Source organism: Boleophthalmus pectinirostris, unplaced genomic scaffold, assembly GCF_026225935.1.
Source record: "Boleophthalmus pectinirostris isolate CB_2022bp ecotype Guang Dong unplaced genomic scaffold, ASM2622593v1 HiC_scaffold_6, whole genome shotgun sequence".
Taxonomy (NCBI): Eukaryota; Metazoa; Chordata; class Actinopteri; order Gobiiformes; family Gobiidae; genus Boleophthalmus; species Boleophthalmus pectinirostris.
The window spans coordinates 982,434-1,000,482 of record NW_026571447.1 but is presented as its reverse complement, the minus strand read 5'-3'; the positions used below and the strand labels follow the sequence as shown (position 1 = coordinate 1,000,482).

Genomic DNA, 18,049 nt, shown 5'->3' with positions numbered 1-18,049 from the left:
GACCCCAGGATCAAGGTGGGAAACACCTCCAAAGGTTGTGGAGAACGACCGAGCCAAGATCCTGTGGGACTTCAGATACAGACTGACAGGATGGTGATGAACCAACCAGACATAGTGGTGGTGGATAAGAAACAGAGCAGAGCCGTGGTGGTGGACATCACAAAACCAAGTGATGGTAATATCAGGAAAAAGGAACATGAGAAACTAGAGAAATACCAGGGGCTCAAGGAGGAGCTGGAGAAGGTCTGTGAAGGCAAAGTGAAGACATCAGTGGTGCCTGTGGTGATTGGAGCACTCGGGGCTGTAACTCCTAAACTGGAAGAGACGACAACAGACACAAGGAAAAACAACAGACACCTCAGTCCAGAAAAGTGCAGAACAGGAACACAAAGATACTGCACAGAACTCTCAGGCTCCCAGACCTCTGGTAGTAGAGAGTAACAAATGTCAGTGTGCTGTCAGCGGCGTGTGCCTCAAGTCCAAGGAATAGCCGAAAGAGCACCTGTCTGTGCACATACGCAAAGGGAAGCTGCAGCGCCCACAAGCGGACGCCTTCCACAGCAACATAATCACTCACAAGAACCAGGAACCATTCAGGCGTTCAGTTAGAGTTGAACATTTAACAAACCAGAGCAGTCAGAAGAGTCTGCCAGCGGTTGGTGAGGAGTTTAAGAGCCCAGACATGTTAAACCTGTACCTCTTACGTCACAAAGCCAAGAACCATTTCCACTGTTGGGAATGTGGGAAGCGTTTTCAAACTAAATTCTGCTATCGACGTCACACGATGATTCACACAGGAGAAAAAACTTTCAGCTGTACAGTTTGTGGAAATAGATACAGATAAAAACAAGGTTTCCAAGAACATATTCCCGAGTGCTGGAGAAAAAAATCATGTCTGAGTAGCTGCATGGTCTGAGCAGCTCGATGGTCTGAGCAGCTCGATGGTCTGAGCAGCTCGATGGTCTGAGCGGCTGCATGGTCTGGGTGGCTGCGCGGTCTGAGCAGCTCCACGGTCTGAGCGTCTCATGCCCCACTCAAACTCCAGTTACATCAAAGTCTTAACTCTTACCCCCCTGACTTTCAAGCCATTTTACAAACACATGGTCAAAGAAAATAAAAAATGTCTTTGCTTTGTAAAGTCATTCACAAACAACAATTGAATGTACTATCTATAAAATTGCTAAGAGTTTGTGTTCAGTGAGATGTCCTCTGTGCTGTGGGTGTGTTTGTGGGACTCAGTGTGAGAAACCAGCAAAGATCTAAATATGTCTAATACAGCTCTGAAAACATTTGACATGTGTTTTATGTTTAGATACTGCAGAGGTGCAAAAACTGTTGAATGCACTTAATGGTAAGATGAACATGTGTGTAAAGGACCACAACACCTCTGGGTTAAACAAGGTTAAACACAAAAATAAGTTACAGCAATAACTCTTGTCTTTATTTAAATTAGAAAATGAGAGTAGATTGAGTTATGGTTGGTGTACTTACACAGCTGAATATTTAGGCAGTGCCTCTTTGCAGATACAGCCAAATTGTGTTCTCGTTGTTGTGGAAATTTTTGGGTGAGAACGAAATAGAGATCTTGAGTGAATAGTTGTCTTTGTGGGGTTTATTCTCTTGCGAGAGAAAGAGCAAATAGAGAAGAGTGTAGATCAGGTAGAAAGACAGAGAGAGAGAGGTGAGTTTATGGGCAGGTGTACAGCAGACATACAGAGGGATGTACACAGGTCATCAGGAGAGAAACACTGAGGGGAGCACTGGACAGCACCTGACAGAGGAATACCAGTTTCAATGGAAAAGCACTCACTGAAACTGGGGCCAGATAATTATTAACAGTAAATATGTTGAAGGACATGTTGGGATGGTTTCCAGTAAATGAGTACAGCAGTGAATGTAGATTTTTCAACACATAACACAAGAGAGTATTAGTTTGTGTTGACAGGACCACTAGTCAACAGCCTCAGGACGTTCTTCTACAGCGCGATGTGTGCAGGGAAACTACTTCCACATGATTTACTCTAGTAGAGGATAACAGGAGATTTAATTATAAATGGAACAATTCTTGGCATCAAATAAGTGTTGAAGCAGCTGTATCTGCAGAGAGTTTATAAATGTCCTGGATGTGGGTTTGGGGCTTGGATTATTTGCACCATTTACAAATGTTCTGCTAAGAAGACTGTGTTAGTCAAGGTACTGGAACAATTTGACTACTATAAATGTTTATTTATGCATTTTGTATTCATGAACTTATATATGGCTGAAATGTAAATTTAGTGTAATTATCTTAATAGGACCTCAGCTATAAAGACATTATGTATTTAAAAAGTTGTTATTATTTTATATTCACCTTGTTCTGGATTCAATGTTTAAGCAAAACTATTATTAAATACATTTATTTTAATAATAAAAGCTTTACTATTACATATCACGAAAGAGAAAACATGCACATTTTTAAATCAATATTTCGTTTTTAATTTTGGCCTCTGTGAATCTGAGTTTGACGCCCCTGGTTTATATAACACAACACAGGTAATGTTTATAGATGTAGATAATGTCTGTAACACTTACAATGCACACATCAAGAATCTCAGACTTCTAGTCATGGTGCAGTTCACACTGGGAAGGATTTTCCAAAAAAGTCAGCATCAAACCTCCATGTTTGTTTTCCCAGTGGGATGTGTCTATTGACAAAGTTGATCTTTTCAAGTCTTTTGAACCATATCACTTTTGTTTCTGGTTCTGATATTGTCATATTGTAGTTTTGGGATTCGAACATCGTAATTGTGTGGTTGCTGGATCCTAACAGCGGAAAACGACTCGAGAAATGTGTTTGTGAACTCCAAATGCAAAAGGGAATTAAATGTGTGTGACTCAAACCTCTGTTCAAACTGTTTCTCTTCCCAACGGAATTGAAAAATAATGAAAGGTGAAGGAGAAGGGCAGGGTTTATCCACAGGAAGGATGAAAAAGGAAACAGGATCTATATAATTTTTTCTACAACAACTTGCCAAAAATATGTCAGGAAATGCGAGCACATTGTTTGGTCAAAAGGAGTTCAAATGTATTTCAAGTTCCTATTATTTAGAATCTACTTAGAATGCAATAGGCAGAAAAATTAGACAGGACTAAAGTTTAGCTGAGTGGAAGTTGAAACCTGCTTGTGTGAAAGGTCTGATCCTCACTTGAGTTTAGTCTGTCAGTTGCTTTTGTGTCTTTCTCTGCACACTTGAACTGTCTGATTCATTGACATGTCACACCTGAGGAGAGAAAAACACAAACACACACACAGCATCTCCACATCCACACGGGCTTTTGTCACTTCCAGGCTCAGTTTGCATCTAGATCTGTTGAATCCCTGTGAAGTTAACACACCAAAATCCATACACATTTATAATGCAATAAATCATTATCTCATTTGCATTGGTCTTGAAAATAATGAAAATGTGTTCCAATCGTTAGTTCCATGAACAAGACACACAAGACACAGTGTTAGTATAAAGTCCCAACATGTCCCCTCCTCACCTCTGTTTATATCAAAGCAAAAGCTTTTCTGTGTGTTGTGGACAGGAAGTTGTCTGTGATCACTTGCCCCGAGAAAACTGGCAACGGGCTGAACAGATTCCAATTCATATTTTATTTGAAATGAAGGTTAGGAGACGATTCACAATGAATGATTTTCCAAAGACGTGTTTAAGAGCAGAGCTCTTGGGACGGTGAATACCATCTTGTTAGGCATGTTCTATAAAAAATTACTAGACTCAATCAATTTAAGTTACAAAAATTTATTCCCCTGACAATTCAATTCTAATACAGAGCTCTGGGTCAGATTGTTGTCCCTAACTGCCTACAAAGTTACATAGGGCTTACATCAGGCATCTGACCCCTTCTGAATACTTCAATCCAATTTTTATAAACATCCATATGAATATGCAAATAATATGTTGAGCAGGTTCCCGCCTTGAATCGTTGCCTTGAAGTGTCAGCATTTCTTTTTTGGGGGAAGTGACAACCCCCTCCAAACCATTGTAAATCACACCAAGTCTGTTTAGATAAGCCAGTTGGTTATCTCCACAGTCCTAGTTCTGTAAGAATTTGTGACAACCCCCTCCAACAGTTGTCTCCACAGTCCCAGTTCTGCAAAGGAAATTGCTTAGAAGCACATAGCACATTATATAGGAAACACAATGGTACTGTTCAACAAATAAGATCTCAGTGTTTAATTAAGCTTCAACTCAATGTGTAACTTCATTAACCAATAGTCTTCAAACTCATGGCTCTGTTACAGCAGATGAGCAGAGACAGAGGAGACAGAGGAGACAGAGGAGTCCATGACCTGTCAGAGAGCAGTCAGTGTCGCAGGTGTGTAAGGGCATGGATGGAAGGGCATCTGACACAAAGGGATATAGAGGTATGGAAGGGCATCTGATACACATAAATGATCCTTTCTTTTGAGTGTGGTCAGTGGTAAAGTTCTCTGTGAGTTTTCATGTGAGTGTGGAGAAGTGTCTTGAAGGTGAAGGACTTGTCACAGAGCTGACACCTGTAAGGTTTCTCTCCGGTGTGCATTCGGCGGTGGTCCTTCAGGTAGTTGCGGTCTCGAAAACGTTTGTGGCATATGTCACATTCAAAGCGCTTCTCCATCTTTTGTTGTGTGTGTGTGGACGTCACGTGGGAGTTTGGAGACGTCACGTGGGAGTTTGGAGACGTCACGTGGGAGTTTGGAGACGTCACGTGGGAGTTTGGAGACGTCACGTGGGAGTTTGGAGACGTCACGTGGGAGTTTGGAGAAGTCACGTGGGAGTTTGGAGACGTCACGTGGGAGTTTGGAGAAGTCACGTGGGAGTTTGGAGAAGTCACGTGGGAGTTTGGAGACGTCACGTGGGAGTTTGGAGAAGTCACGTGGGAGTTTGGAGACGTCACGTGGGAGTCTGGCGAGGTCACGTGTGTGTGGGACTTCATGTGTTTTTCAAGCTTGCTCCGAAACAGGAAGCGTTTGTCACACGTGGGACAGGCCAAGTGCTTGTGCCCAGACTCGAGGTTCTTCTGCCTCTTCCTCTTCGAGAACTTGTTCCCATGAAGATTCCGCATGTGTTTATGCAAATTTCCAGTGGTGGAGAAGGTCTTGTTGCATTGAAAGCACATGGGACGTGCATGCACATGTTTCTGCTCCTTCAACTCATCAGGTTCTCCATCAGGTTTTCCATCAGGTTTTCCATCAGGTTTTCCATCAGGTTTTCCATCAGGTTCTCTGCCATATTGCTCTTCAGATGGAGGAGTCTGCTTCTTTGTCTCTGTGTTGGTGTCAGTCGTGTGCTGTGTTGGGGCATTGTTCTCACAGACTGAGGGCCTTTTCCTCAGGTGGATCCCCTTGTGGCGCTCCAGACGGTACTTGTAGGTGAAGGACGATCCACATTCTGAACAGTCAAAGGTTCTGTTTCTCTCATGGGCCAAGATGTGCATGTCCAGGATGGATTTGTGACTGAAGGATCTCTTACAATGGGGGCACACAAATATGTTTTTCTTTGGAGCCTGTGTGGAGAGCTTTATCGTTTTTACTTCATGCCCCTGTGGCTGGGAGGAGTGCTTGGTCTGTGGGTCAGTCTCTCTCCTCGTGGTGCATTTGAGTTCCTCCTCGCAGTCAGAGTCTGAGGAGTTCTCCGTCAGCTCCTCCTGCTTTGATTGGACGGTTTGGGCGACGCTGCGCTGTTGTTGTCTCCAATCGTCTTCAGAATCCGAGGAGTTTTCTGTCAGAATTTCCATATCCGATTCTGGTTTGTGTTCATGCTCTGGAAAAAGACAAAAAATAAAAGTTGTTGAAGTGTTAATAATAATAATAATCTAAAAAAATATATATATATTTTCAACTGAGTTCAATTAAACACTTTTTAAAAGGTGCTGTACCCATTTTTGCTCATGCATTTAAGTAAAATGTGTCTAGCCCCTGTACAGATCTATTGTATAAGCAGCTCTTCAGATCAAAATAAATTTGCCATGTACTGTCTGGTGGAAGTGTTGTACTGTCTGAGAATCAGAAAGTGCAAGGTTGGCATGCTTTGTTTTGGTTTTGTTTTTTTGTTTTTATCATTTACAGTGAGGACAAAACTCTGCTCTGGTCTCTAAGAGTTGTGAAGAACTTATATCATGGTGAATAATTCAGATGCTTTGAATGCTGTAGGTAAGTGAGGAAGAACTTTGGACCACTGCGAACTGTTTCAAATGTTCATGCTCTCCTCGGGGGTCACATTGACCCCATTTTTTTTTTCCTTCCCGCTCTCTTGGGGTGGATCAATCAGACCCAAAAATTTATTTTCTCACCTGGCGAGAATTTATTTGAAAATAAATTTTTGAGTCTGATTGAACCACCCCAAGAGAGTGGGAAGGAAAAAAAAAATCTTCAGGTCAATGTGACCCCGAGGAGAGCGTGAGGGTTTTAAGAAAGTGAAAATGTAAAGAGATTTAACCTGTTACCATCCACCTAATTTGGCGTGTGCACAATAGCACTACATACCCAAGTGCCATAGCTTATTAAAAGAAAACCTTAGAACCCACATGCTTGTGTGAGGCACCATTTTAAAGCTTAGGCCTTCTAGTTTCTGTAGATATGTATATGAAGACTGTGAGTGCTGCCTAACCTACAGTACAGTCAATTAAAAAAAATATTTTTTTGCTTCGAAAACACAATAGAAAAAAATAAAGGCCTTAGCTTGGTCATACTTCCTGCTAGGCATTTGTGACTCACTACACTCATTGTTCAAGTTGTTGGCAACAACTGTGTAGAATTTCAGATCTCTAGGACAAAGGGTTTTGATGCTGTGAGCCTTTGTGTAAACAAAATGACAATTCGGCACAAGATTGCCAAATTTGTGCCAAAATAATAATAATAATATAATAATAATAATAATTGTTATTATTATAATACTAATTCTTCTGAGCTTTAGGCATGTTTTCTCAAGAAAAAAACCTTAAAAGTAGCCATAATTGTCCTCCAAGTGGCAGATCTGCCCAATATGGCCCCTCCCGAACTGCTTCTTGTGTCTGTCTTTGTTGCGCTTGTAAACACAGCTTCCTTTTCAAAGCCTATCTGCATGTCCCACCCACCGTTTGAAAGCTCTGGTGATAGGCTAAAACAATATGTCAATCACTTTCTGGAAGAGCCAATGACTGAAGAGAAACAAACTGATGACGCGTGCGTAAAGCCAGGAAGTAGGTGGGTGCGTTAGCTTCTTCAGTGGCTTGTCCCACCTAAACCCCGCCACCGACTGTAGTGGGAACATATAAGATGGTCCTGAGATCAATTCACTAGGCCTGCATGCCTGCACGAAGTCAATATTATGCTTATACAACTCGTTATCTTCTAGTAGGGGATTGTGCCAAGGACACTGTGTTTACGAAAAACAGGGCACCCTGCCCCATTGCCAGTTTCAAAAGACTGGACGTGGGACAGGAATGCTTCTCCATGTATGTGTGCGCGGTGGAGACTGGCCCTCTCTGCACGCACAGGTGCATGAAGAGAATATATAGAGGCGGAGGGAAAGCACCCACTTTAGAGTCTGCTGCGGGTTGCGTACGAACGCCCAGCCGGGTTTAAGCCACTCTGCCGTGGGTTGTTGGCTCTCCAGCCCAGTGTCAACGGTGAGTTTGATTTTCTTATGTGCCAGTTTGTGTGATGATTGATGCTTAAACCCATTGATTGATTGATATGATTGTAACAATGTTGAGCGGGAAATAAACGGACATATTTATTCTAGCCTCATTGTGTGTGTAGCAATGTTAAGCGGGGAGTAAACGGACACATTTGTTCTAGCTTCATTGTAACAATTATTGAGCGGGGAATAAACAGGCACATTTATTCTAGCTTGTTGTAACAATGTTAAGCGGGGAATAGACAGACACGTTTGCTCTAGCTTCATTGTGTGCTGGCATTGATTGATGTGAAATAGTGATTGCCTGGTTGTGACTACTTCCCACGAACCTTTTAAGATATTTCACAAAACATTTTTGGCGTTGTCGGCAGGATACTAAATTAAAGGGGAAGATTCACTATGTTTTCACGGAAAAAGAAAATGCCCGAGGAGACCGTCCCGCAGATGGGGATGGGTTGGACCGGGCTGTGGCAGCCCGTGTATACATGTTTGTTGGACCAGGGGGGGACCCCTGGTGACTGGGGACCTGGCGTACAGACCGGGGATGTCCAGGCTGTGTTGACTACCTTGCAGGGGGTGATTCCTGACAAAAGGGCTCCGCTGGCCGGAGTACGAAGGCGCATGTGGATTTGCGCACATGCATGGAAACAGCAGGCGCAGTACGCGCGGTATTTACAGGAGAGAAATGCGGAGCTAGAGTCACAAGTAGAAAGACTCGCCCGAATGGCAGAGAAAGCTGTAGGAAGGGTTCCTAAACAGCATAGACAGGCCAGGCGTAAGACGCCTCGCGATGTGACACGGCCCCAGGTTCGCGCTTTTATTGCAAAAGTTGAGGCTGAGGACTGGGACCCAGAAACCTGGGATGGTAATATCTGGAGTGATGATGAGCCTGCACCCGGAGGGGCAGTAGCTCGCCCAGTGATCAGGCGCCGTAAGGTGCAGCAAGTGGTGCCTGATCAAATGCGTCCCTTATTGGATAAGCAACGTAGGGAGCAGAGAAAAATCAGAAAACAGTGGAAGCCAGGATTGTATCCTGATCTGGAGGACGTGCGTAGAGGCTATTAAGATTAGGGAGGTGGCCAGGCCCTGGGCATAAGGGCAATGAGATGGTCGTTAGACGACGCCCGCCCTCATGTGCCGGTGGAACTGCACTGGCGAAACTCAAGTACCGCTGTAGACACTTATTCAGGCGTAGTTGTAGTACACCCGTGTAAATTTGCTAACCAAAACTCGACGCTTAAATGTTTGCAATTGATTGAACAGTATATCATGTGCCATATCATCCCCAAGCGGCTGGTTTGATTGAGAGAATGAATGGGTTGTTGAAAGGAACCTTGAAAAAATTGTCAGTTGATAACTCACTGTCCAATTGGAAACAGCACCTGCTTGAAGCGGTGCGAATCTAGATTTGGTATTAATGGACACTGTCACTCTTCTACAAAACGCTCCGACTGTAATAAAAATAGGCTTAGCCCTACAGTGCCCTACTGAAACGTACGGACACATCCTCCCCAGATCGGGACTGTCCCTTAAAGGCGTAACCGTTCTGGCAGGAGTAATTGATAGTGATTATCAAGGAGAAATTGGAGTAGTATTGCAAAATATTAAATCTGAACCATTTGTAATTAACAAAGGAGACAAAATTGCTCAGTTGTTAATAAAACCTTGTGACATGTCCACTCCAGTTGAAATCCAACCTCCCACGCACTTGACAGGGCGGGGAGAGGGAGGATTTGGCTCAACTGATAAGACTGGGGCTAAAGTATGGGTAAAACAGCCTCAGGGGCCTCCTAAAGCGGCAGAAATTATAGCCCAAGGTAATGACAAAATAGTTACCGTAATGTACCCAGGATAAGAACACTGGGTAAATGTGCCTGGGGACAAATGCTACCCCAGGCAATAGGTTAACATGTTCTGAAGTGCTTTATGTTAACAGGGATGCCCTGGTGGACCCTGTTGATTGGCAGACGACCAACACGATCATGCCGTGTCCAAGTTACAGGTGACAACTCTCTTCCAATCAAAGAAAGTGGAGGCAGTGGCAAAATTGGTAGAGCAAAATTCTGGTATGACATCTTCACGGGGCTATCACCCTTTGCCCGTCGGCTGCTAGCGCCGCCACTTGTTATACTGATTTGTATTATTGCTGCTTTAACGTGCTGTAACGTGCTTACTTGGATTCGCATTACTCGGCTCAAACGACATATTGCACGGACTTTATATAATTTTGCACCATGAAGATAATAATGACAATCACTGAGGGGGCCTTCGGGCGTGACATTATACATGTTGAGGTGGTGCCAGATAATCCTGAGCTTCATACACTACAACTGACGTGGTGGCAGAACCAGAATTACTGGCAACGCCATTTCACTTTTGAAGAAAGAAGGCACTTATATGATTTTATATTGCAATATTTACATATTAATGATGACTTGGACTCCTCTGCCTTTATGAATTGATCACAGGACCACAGGGTGGAATGTAGTGGGAACATATAAGATGGTCCTGAGATCAATTCACTAGGCCTGCATGCCTGCACGGAGTCAATATTATGCTTATACAACTCGTTATCTTCTAGTAGGGGATTGTGCCAAGGACACTGTGTTTATGAAAAACAGGGCATCCTGCCCCATTGCCAGTTTCAAAAGACTGGACATGGGACAGGAATGCTTCTCCATGTATGTGTGCGCGGTGGAGACTGGCCCTCTCTGCACGCACAGGTGCATGAAGAGAATATATAGAGGCGGAGGGAAAGCACCCACTTTAGAGTCTGCTGCGGGTTGCGTACGAACGCCCAGCCGGGTTTAAGCCACTCTGCCGTGGGTTGTTGGCTCTCCAGTCCAGTGTCAACGGTGAGTTTGATTTTCTTATGTGCCAGTTTGTGTGATGATTGATGCTTAAACCCATTGATTGATTGATATGATTGTAACAATGTTGAGCGGGGAATAAACGGACACATTTATTCTAGCCTCATTGTGTGATGATTGCAATGTTGAGCGGGGAGTAAACGGACACATTTATTCTAGCTTCATTGTGTGTGTAGCAATGTTAAGCGGGGAGTAAACGGACACATTTGTTCTAGCTTCATTGTAACAATTATTGAGCGGGGAATAAACAGGCACATTTATTCTAGCTTGTTGTAACAATGTTAAGCGGGGAATAGACAGACACGTTTACTCTAGCTTCATTGTGTGCTGGCATTGATTGATGTGAAATAGTGATTGCCTGGTTGTGACTACTTCCCACGAACCTTTTAAGATATTTCACAAAACACCGACAACAGCGGGGAGGGTCTCATTTTGAAGCTAAGAGTGTGAGGAAAACAAGCGTACCCAAGAGAAACGGAACTCAGAGAGGGAGAAGGCTCGGAAAGGCAACATAATATTTTCATTCACGCTTTCATCCATTCATACGGACGAGGATTTTCTGGATTATTTACCCACATGGAATTATTTTATGGAAAAAACAACTTGATATTCTTTTTCTGTGGATTATTACGGATTTATTGAGTACAACTTTTCGCGTATCTTATTCTTTGATTATGATGTGAATTTTTAAGTTATCGCGTTTTGGGTTCGTTGTACGGCATAAAATTAATGATATGGTTGTTTTATTGAGAAATTAAGCTTTCAAACGATGTATGGCATGCCAGTAGTGAAAACAATAATGAAGGTGAATATACAGAGTGAACATTTTTATTGGAAAATTGCCCGCCGGCGGGCGGGTGGATGGTAAGTGGGTTTAAAGTGTCAGAAAAAGTCTGATGACATAGGCAGAGGAATTCTGTTTTACAGCTCACACAGTATTTCCACAAACTGTCACTTAACTGATGCAAAACTATGATACATATTGAACACAGGTATCACCCACCAAAACAAGGAGGAATTAGAACAACATGAAAACCTGTCATAAGCATTTAAAGCTCCTGTATTACACACAAAACTGATCCTTGTGAACTTTACATCATGTTATCATTAGTGCTGTCATGCGATTAAAAAAATTTAGAGATTAATTAATTATGATCTGTAATTAATTAATCTAATTAATCTCATTTTAATCTCATCTAAAAATTGCTGAGAAAAGCTTCAATTTGAGGTATTTTCATTTAAATTCATTATTACATTATTGTGGCAGATCAAAAGACTGATATAGAACAAAAAAAAGTGACTTTATAAAGTCATTTATTGTTTAACAAATCTCTCCAAATTGGCTGTTGAGCCCAAGTCTCCATGAATAAGAAACTGTTTGCTGTAAAGTAGCAAAGACGAGGAAATCTGAACATAATAACTTTTGTCTACTTAAAGACAATAAAAAGTCCAGTCTTTCCTTAACCATATTAAAAATATTATTGATAGAGAAATGTTTTATATATGAGATCACTGGTTTTAGTCCTGGTTTAGACCTGCTTTAGTCCTACTTTAGTCCTAGTTTAGTCCTGGAATGGATTAATCCTGATTTTAGTCCTGGTGTTAGTTCTGGTTTTAGTTCTGGTTTAGTCCTGGTTTAGTCCTGGTTAAGACCTGGTTTTAGTTCTGGTTTTAGTTCTGGTTTTAGTTCTGGTTTAGTCCTGGTTTAGTCCTGGACTGGGTTAGTCCTGGTTTTAGTCTTGGTCTTAGTTCTGGTTTAGAGGTGCACAGGAGGAAGCGCAGTTTACGCGAGAAAACACGATCCACACGCGGCGCACGGGAGCACGTCGGTGTCCGCGCTGTAACTACGGAAGGAAACGTGTTTCGCGCGTTCTGAGGTTAATGACGATGATGAAGGTGTGTGTGGGTTTGTGTGTGTTTGTGTGTGTTTGTGTTTGTGTGTGTGTTTGTGTGTGTTTGTGTGGGTTTGTGTGTGTTTGTGTGTGTTTGTGTGTGTGTGTGTGTTTGTGTGTGTGTTTGTGTTTGTGTGTGTTTGTGTGTGTTTGTGTGTGTTTGTGTGTGTTTGTGTGTGTTTGTGTTTATTTGTGTGTGTGTGTGTGTGTTTGTGTTTGTTTGTGTGTGTGTTTGTGTGGGTTTGTGTGTGTTTGTGTGTGTGTGTTTGTGTGGGTTTGTGTGTGTTTGTGTGTGTGTGTGTTTGTGTTGTGTTTGTGTTTGTTGTGTGTTTGTGTTTGTTTGTGTTTGTTTGTGTTTGTGTGGGTTTGTGTTTGGTGTGTGTGTGTGTGTGTGTTTGTGTGTGTTTGTGTGTGTTTGTGTGTGTGTGTGTTTGTGTGTGTTTGTGTGTGTGTGTGTTTGTGTGTGGGTTTGTGTGTGTGTGTGTGTGTGTGTGTTTGTGTGTGTGTGTGTTTGTGTGTGTTTGTGTGTGTGTGTGTGTGTGTGTGTGTGTGTTTGTGTGTGTGTGTGTGTGTGTGTGTGTTTGTGTGTGTTTGTGTATAGGACAGTAGTGCAGACATCATGAGCCTATGCAGGTTTTCACCAGTGACATTTAAGTTGTAGGCGATTTTATATTAGTTATTTTCTTTTATATTTCACGTCGGGAGAATAATTTCCAAGACACGAATGTGTTTTTACCTGTGCACTGCTGCCTCTGTTCTACTGGCTCTACGACCTCGTCCATTGTGACTGACGCCGTCAACGTGAACATGACGTTTACATCGCTCTTTGCTCTGCTCTGCGCGCGTTTTGTGTGGGTTTCTGGCAATGAGTGGAATTACCGAATTAAAAAAATTATAAATGTGTTTTTTTTTGTGTGTGTGTATTATAAAACAGGTTTTTATAATAAAGCAACTCGCATAGAGAAACAGTAAAGTTAGAGATTAAAAATGAGATTAACGCGATTAAAAAACATAACGCGCTAAATATGACTGTAATTAATTAATCGCAATTAACGCATAATTTGACACCCCTAGTTATAATACAGCTACATCCTCAAAAACAGACCTGGAGTTGTGTTTTGTTTCATCACATGTTTGAGTAACTCTTTATTATTAGTCTGTCTACATCTTCAAAGCCCAAAATGCTCCGTTCCACCTTGTGATGTCATGAAGCTGAAGTTTCCAAGTGAACATCTAAGTTTTACCTTTAGTTCAGTAGAGATGGGCAATTCCAGAGCTGCAATCATCCAAATGATTCTAGTGAAGGTTTATGGAGTTTAAAAACACAGTGGAACACTTTCTGTGTTACCACATGACATCACAAAGTGGAACAAAGTGTTTTCTGTTTGAGAGAAGAACTCAGCCTTAATGTGCAGAGTTTGTGTGTTAAACATGTGAATGAAACAAAACACAAGTCCAGGTGTGTTTGTGATGTGAAAAGGACATTAGAACAGAGATGAGAGATGAGTGTGATGTGGACCCTTGTTTGACCTCAGTCACTTCCATGTGTTCAGTGTATTTCCACCGTGTGTGAGAGCCTATAGAGCCGTTATAGAAGTGCACGATTTACTCAGAAGGAAACACTCTTTATCTGTGTGTAAATGAAGGCACTTGAGTTTTCTGGTGTAGGACTGTCTCACCACACGACCCCCTTTAATGTGAACAATACTCCCCACATGCACACAATAAATACTTGACAAGAACAAGAACACACTCTCTTACAGGGGTCAATCAGAGGACTGTGTGCTAAATACATGGACGTATTATGTTCTAGTAAAGATGTGAAACATGAGTAAATAGATTTGTCTTGTTTCAGTTTGTTCTGCAGAGCTGTGGTTTCTGATTCAGTTCCGTTTGAACCGAAACTGTGTAACCACATAGAGCCTGCACCTTTGCTCTTGTTAAAGCAGGTCTAACTGTATTCTGAACATCACCAGCTGAAAAAGTAACTGTACTGGAATATAGGTACTCACGATGAGTATTCTGAAGTATTCAGAATGGGTACTTCCCAACACTGTGTTGTACTTTGTGTTCGTCCCTGGCTGCTCATCCATGGAGAAACACTTGCTCATGATAAACACCACTGCTCAGTCACTTACACATTTCGGGACTCACCGGTCTGTGCCTTGAGCGGGACTCGGTTCTTTTGGCTCTTTTTCAGGAGGCACCGCAGTCTTTCGTTTTCCGCTCGTAAATCGCGCACTTCTTTCTCCAGTTGCGTCACAGTTTGCTCAAACAGCGCCCACATTTCCTGCGCAAAAGCGGCGTGGCGTTTCATGAACAGAGCGCGCAGCTCCGCTCCCGGAGACTCACGGTGAGACTCCTGCATCCTGCTCCTTTCCGAACTCCAGTGCCCGTTATTCCAGCGCGGTGTCTCGTGTCTCTCGAGTGTCTCGGATCTGGGGTCTGGTTTGAGGAAGGGGCGGAGAGGAAACTGACATCGCGCTCAAACTTAATCTCGCGCGAGGTCCAGAGTCAAAAGACAAAAGTTGTTGGATACTGTTTTCTTTCGGTGTGTTTATATAAAGACTTGTGAATCGTGGGGGGCCACAGGGGGCCCTTATCATGTTTTTTTCTAATGTCTGTTCTAGTGTAGTTATGTCATCATAAACACACCTGGACTTGTGTTTTTATTCACATGTTTAACACACACACTCTGCTTATGCCTTTATATTTTTAAACTGTTAAACTACTACTAAATGGTCACATTTTTCTGTAGCGCTTTTCCACCTTCAAGGTACTCAAAGCACTTTTTACAACAAGGAACCACTCACCCATTCACACAGACACTGGGGGCAAGGTGGGTTAAGTGTCTTGCCCAAGGACACAACAACAGCATTCATGTGTGGGAGCTGGAATCACATCAGCAACCTGTGGGTCAGTGGATCTGACCGCTCAACCAATGATGTTTTATGTCAAGAGTGGGATTTGAACCACCAACCTTCAGATCAGTGGACAAACGTTCTACCACCTGAGCTGCTACTGCTACTACTACTGTTGCGATATATCGTACCAGACCTACTCAATAATACCATTTGTCTTCCACCTGCAGCTGGTTCCTCCTCTTTGACCCCTGACCCTCCGAGTCGTGAAGTCATGAAGCACAACACCTTGTCCAGTCGCCGTAAAGGGACCAACCCCAAACGACGAGGCCCCATACCACCGCCCCCCAGCTCGCCGCGGCCCCCCAGGCGCAGTGGACCCCCAAGTAACAGGAGCGGACCCTCAAGTAACAGGGACCAGACCAGGGACCAGACCGGGGACCAGACCAGGGACCAGACCGGGGACCAGACCAGGGACCAGACCGGGGACCAGACCGGGGACCAGACCAGGGACCAGACCGGGGACCAGACCAGGGACCAGACCGGGGACCAGACCGGGGACTAGCCCGTGGACTAAACCGTGGACTAGACAGAGGGAATAAACCAGGACTGGACCGGGGACTTGCCTGAGACTGGAAAAGGGAATAAACTGGGGAATAAACCAAGGACTAGACTGGGGACTGGGACTGGGACTGGACCAGGGCTAAAGTCGGTCTTAATTTTGTGTGTGTGCAGGAGCGCCCCCTGGAGGGTCTCCGCGGAAGACGAGGTACTGTCCTGGGGTCAAAGCGCTCAATGAAATTGGCAAATACCAGAAAAGCACCAACCTGCTGCTGCGCAAAGGCCCCTTCGCCCGTCTGGTCAGTCACAGTGACCCTCAGCTTTGTCCCAGCCCACATCTATAAATGCATTTAGATGGTTTTCTCTTTACATGGTTTGAAAATCAGGGAGCAGCTTTAAGCAGGAAACTAAAACCCAGGAATAGGTGTTTTTGTTGTGTGCTGGTTCTGTCCTGGTTTAGACCTGGATCAGCGTTGGTGCAGACACTTCACTTTCTGAATTCAGTTCTTAATGCGTATTTCAGGTTCGTGAAATCTGTCAGAGTTTTACCCAAGTGTCTTACCAGTGGGAGGTCAATGGTCTGCTGGCTCTGCAGGAGGTGAGCGACCAAACACAACACACAACACACAACACACAACACACATGTCAGTGACAATGGCCATAGACTCTATTCATGCTTACATCACAAACCACAAAGATGTTTGGAAACATGTGATGTTCCCGACACTGGACTCGACCGACTGTGATTAAACCCACTGAAGTAAATGTGAAGTGGTAAAATGAAAACTGCAGGTGTATGTGCTGTTTGGAATCATCTGGAATTTGGCCTCATCTCTTCTAATCACATGTACCAGTGCACTCAGAGTTGTGTGTCAGTGAGAAATGATGAAAACTGAGGGATGGCTGTAATTGTTGATTGGCTGAACATAAAGGAACACTACAATGACATGGAGATGAAGAAAACTGGGACATTTTCTAAATTTTTCTGGATTTTGTCAGACTTACTACAGTGAACAGAGCCCGCAGGAAGTTGTCATTGCACGTTTCCAAACGTCTTCCTGGTCTGTGATGTAAGTGTGAATAGAGACTATTCTCCAACCACACCACAACATCTGGGAGGGCATCTGACACACCACAACATCTGCAGATTAACTGCAGACATTTGACCTGCTCCCATCTCAGTCTAACACTACAGAAACACAGGAGGGCATCTGACACACAGGAGGACGGGAGGGCATCTGACACACAGGAGGACGGGAGGGCATCTGACACATATTTTGTGACAGGCTGCTGTTCTTGGTGATGCTGTTTTCAGACGCTAACCTCTGTGTGATTCACGCCAAAAGAGTGACTGTGCTCGACATTCAGCTCACCCGACGCATCCGCAGAGTCGAAGACCTCTAAGTCTTGTTCTAGCGTTGTTCCCTATAGATGCATGTTTGATTCATTTTGTCATTTCTCCTGGGCCCTGCTAGAAGTAAATTTGTTATGCATTGTTCATATTTTGTTAATAAAAAAATGAAAAACTTAAATGTTTAGAATCCGTGTATCATTCGTTCATTCGTTTTTCAATATAAAACCAAAAATAAGAAAACGAAAAAACAACAGTTTTCTTCGTTATTTGTCTCCAAAACCAAAATGAAAAAATGGATAACGATTCGTTTTTTCAGTTTTCGATTTTGTGTTTAAATGAAGAATGGAAAAAACGGATAACGGCCGTTTCCCGTTTACGTGACTTCCGTGACTGCGATACCGAACTTTTGCACCGCGTACGGACTGAACTAGGACTGATCCAGGTCCGAGACCAGAGCGGGACTGAGACCGGGACCAGGCCGGGACCAGAGCGGGACTGAGACCGGGACCAGACCGGGACCAGACCGGGACCAGAGCGGGACTGAGACCGGGACCAGACCGGGACCAGGGCGGACTCCGAGCTTTGACTCCGGGCCTCCACGGGGTCCGAGCCTCAGCTTCGAGCTCCGGCCCTGCTGTGGGCTCTGAGCCTCCGGTCTGGTCCCGGTCTGGTTCTGGTCTTGTCTCGGTCTCGGTCTCAGGCCCGCTCTGGTCCCGCTCTGGTCCCAGTCTCACCGCATACGGACTGAATCAGGACGGATCCAGGTCCGAGACCAGACCGAGACCAGAGCAGGACTGAGACCGGGACAGAGCTGCTCTGGTCCTCCGCGCTCAAGAACCGCGGCTGGTTCCGAGGTGGTGCAAAG

At 43.8% G+C, this 18,049-nt stretch overlaps 2 protein-coding genes across 6 annotated transcripts; one reads left to right on the top strand and one right to left on the bottom strand.

The window, feature by feature from the left end:
* Positions 1–3,622: 3,622 nt before the first annotated feature.
* LOC110157889 (zinc finger protein 558-like) lies at positions 3,623–15,088 on the bottom strand. Of its 2 annotated transcripts, none has more exons than XM_020922272.2 (2): positions 14,563–15,088; positions 3,623–5,789 (listed from the first exon to the last, which is right to left on the bottom strand). In XM_020922272.2, the coding sequence occupies exons 1-2, from the start codon at positions 14,774–14,776 to the stop codon at positions 4,462–4,464; spliced, it is 1,542 nt and encodes a 513-aa protein (XP_020777931.2). In that variant the 5' UTR covers positions 14,777–15,088; the 3' UTR covers positions 3,623–4,461. The 2 variants fall into 2 exon arrangements, with proteins under 2 accessions (XP_020777931.2, XP_055019257.1); XM_055163282.1 differs by lacking the exon at positions 14,563–15,088 and adding an exon at positions 14,421–14,555.
* On the top strand, positions 7,482–17,296 carry LOC110157890 (histone H3-like centromeric protein A). Of its 4 annotated transcripts, none has more exons than XM_055163289.1 (6): positions 7,482–7,635; positions 9,583–9,648; positions 15,500–15,655; positions 16,005–16,129; positions 16,354–16,428; positions 17,117–17,296. In XM_055163289.1, exons 2-6 carry the CDS (start codon positions 9,585–9,587, stop codon positions 17,150–17,152), a joined length of 456 nt encoding a protein of 151 aa, XP_055019264.1. In that variant the 5' UTR covers positions 7,482–7,635; positions 9,583–9,584; the 3' UTR covers positions 17,153–17,296. The 4 variants fall into 4 exon arrangements, with proteins under 4 accessions (XP_055019264.1, XP_055019265.1, XP_055019263.1 ...); XM_055163290.1 differs by having other exon boundaries at positions 16,354–16,436; positions 17,120–17,296; XM_055163288.1 differs by having other exon boundaries at positions 15,500–15,676; positions 17,146–17,296.
* Positions 17,297–18,049: the final 753 nt, after the last annotated feature.

Excerpts from the sequence above, each read along its gene's own strand:
- LOC110157890 (XM_055163290.1), top strand. The coding sequence starts at position 9,585 with ATGCCCTGGTGGACCCTGTTGATTGGCAGACGACCAACACGATCATGC. Across the intron at positions 16,130-16,353 it reads AAGGCCCCTTCGCCCGTCTG|GTTCGTGAAATCTGTCAGAG; the intron begins GTCAGTCACAGT and ends TGCGTATTTCAG. Across the intron at positions 16,437-17,119 it reads GCTCTGCAGGAGGTGAGCGA|GCTGTTCTTGGTGATGCTGT; the intron begins CCAAACACAACA and ends TTGTGACAGGCT.
- LOC110157889 (XM_020922272.2), bottom strand. The coding sequence starts at position 14,776 with ATGCAGGAGTCTCACCGTGAGTCTCCGGGAGCGGAGCTGCGCGCTCTG. Across the intron at positions 5,790-14,562 it reads CCCGCTCAAGGCACAGACCG|AGCATGAACACAAACCAGAA; the intron begins GTGAGTCCCGAA and ends GTCTTTTTCCAG.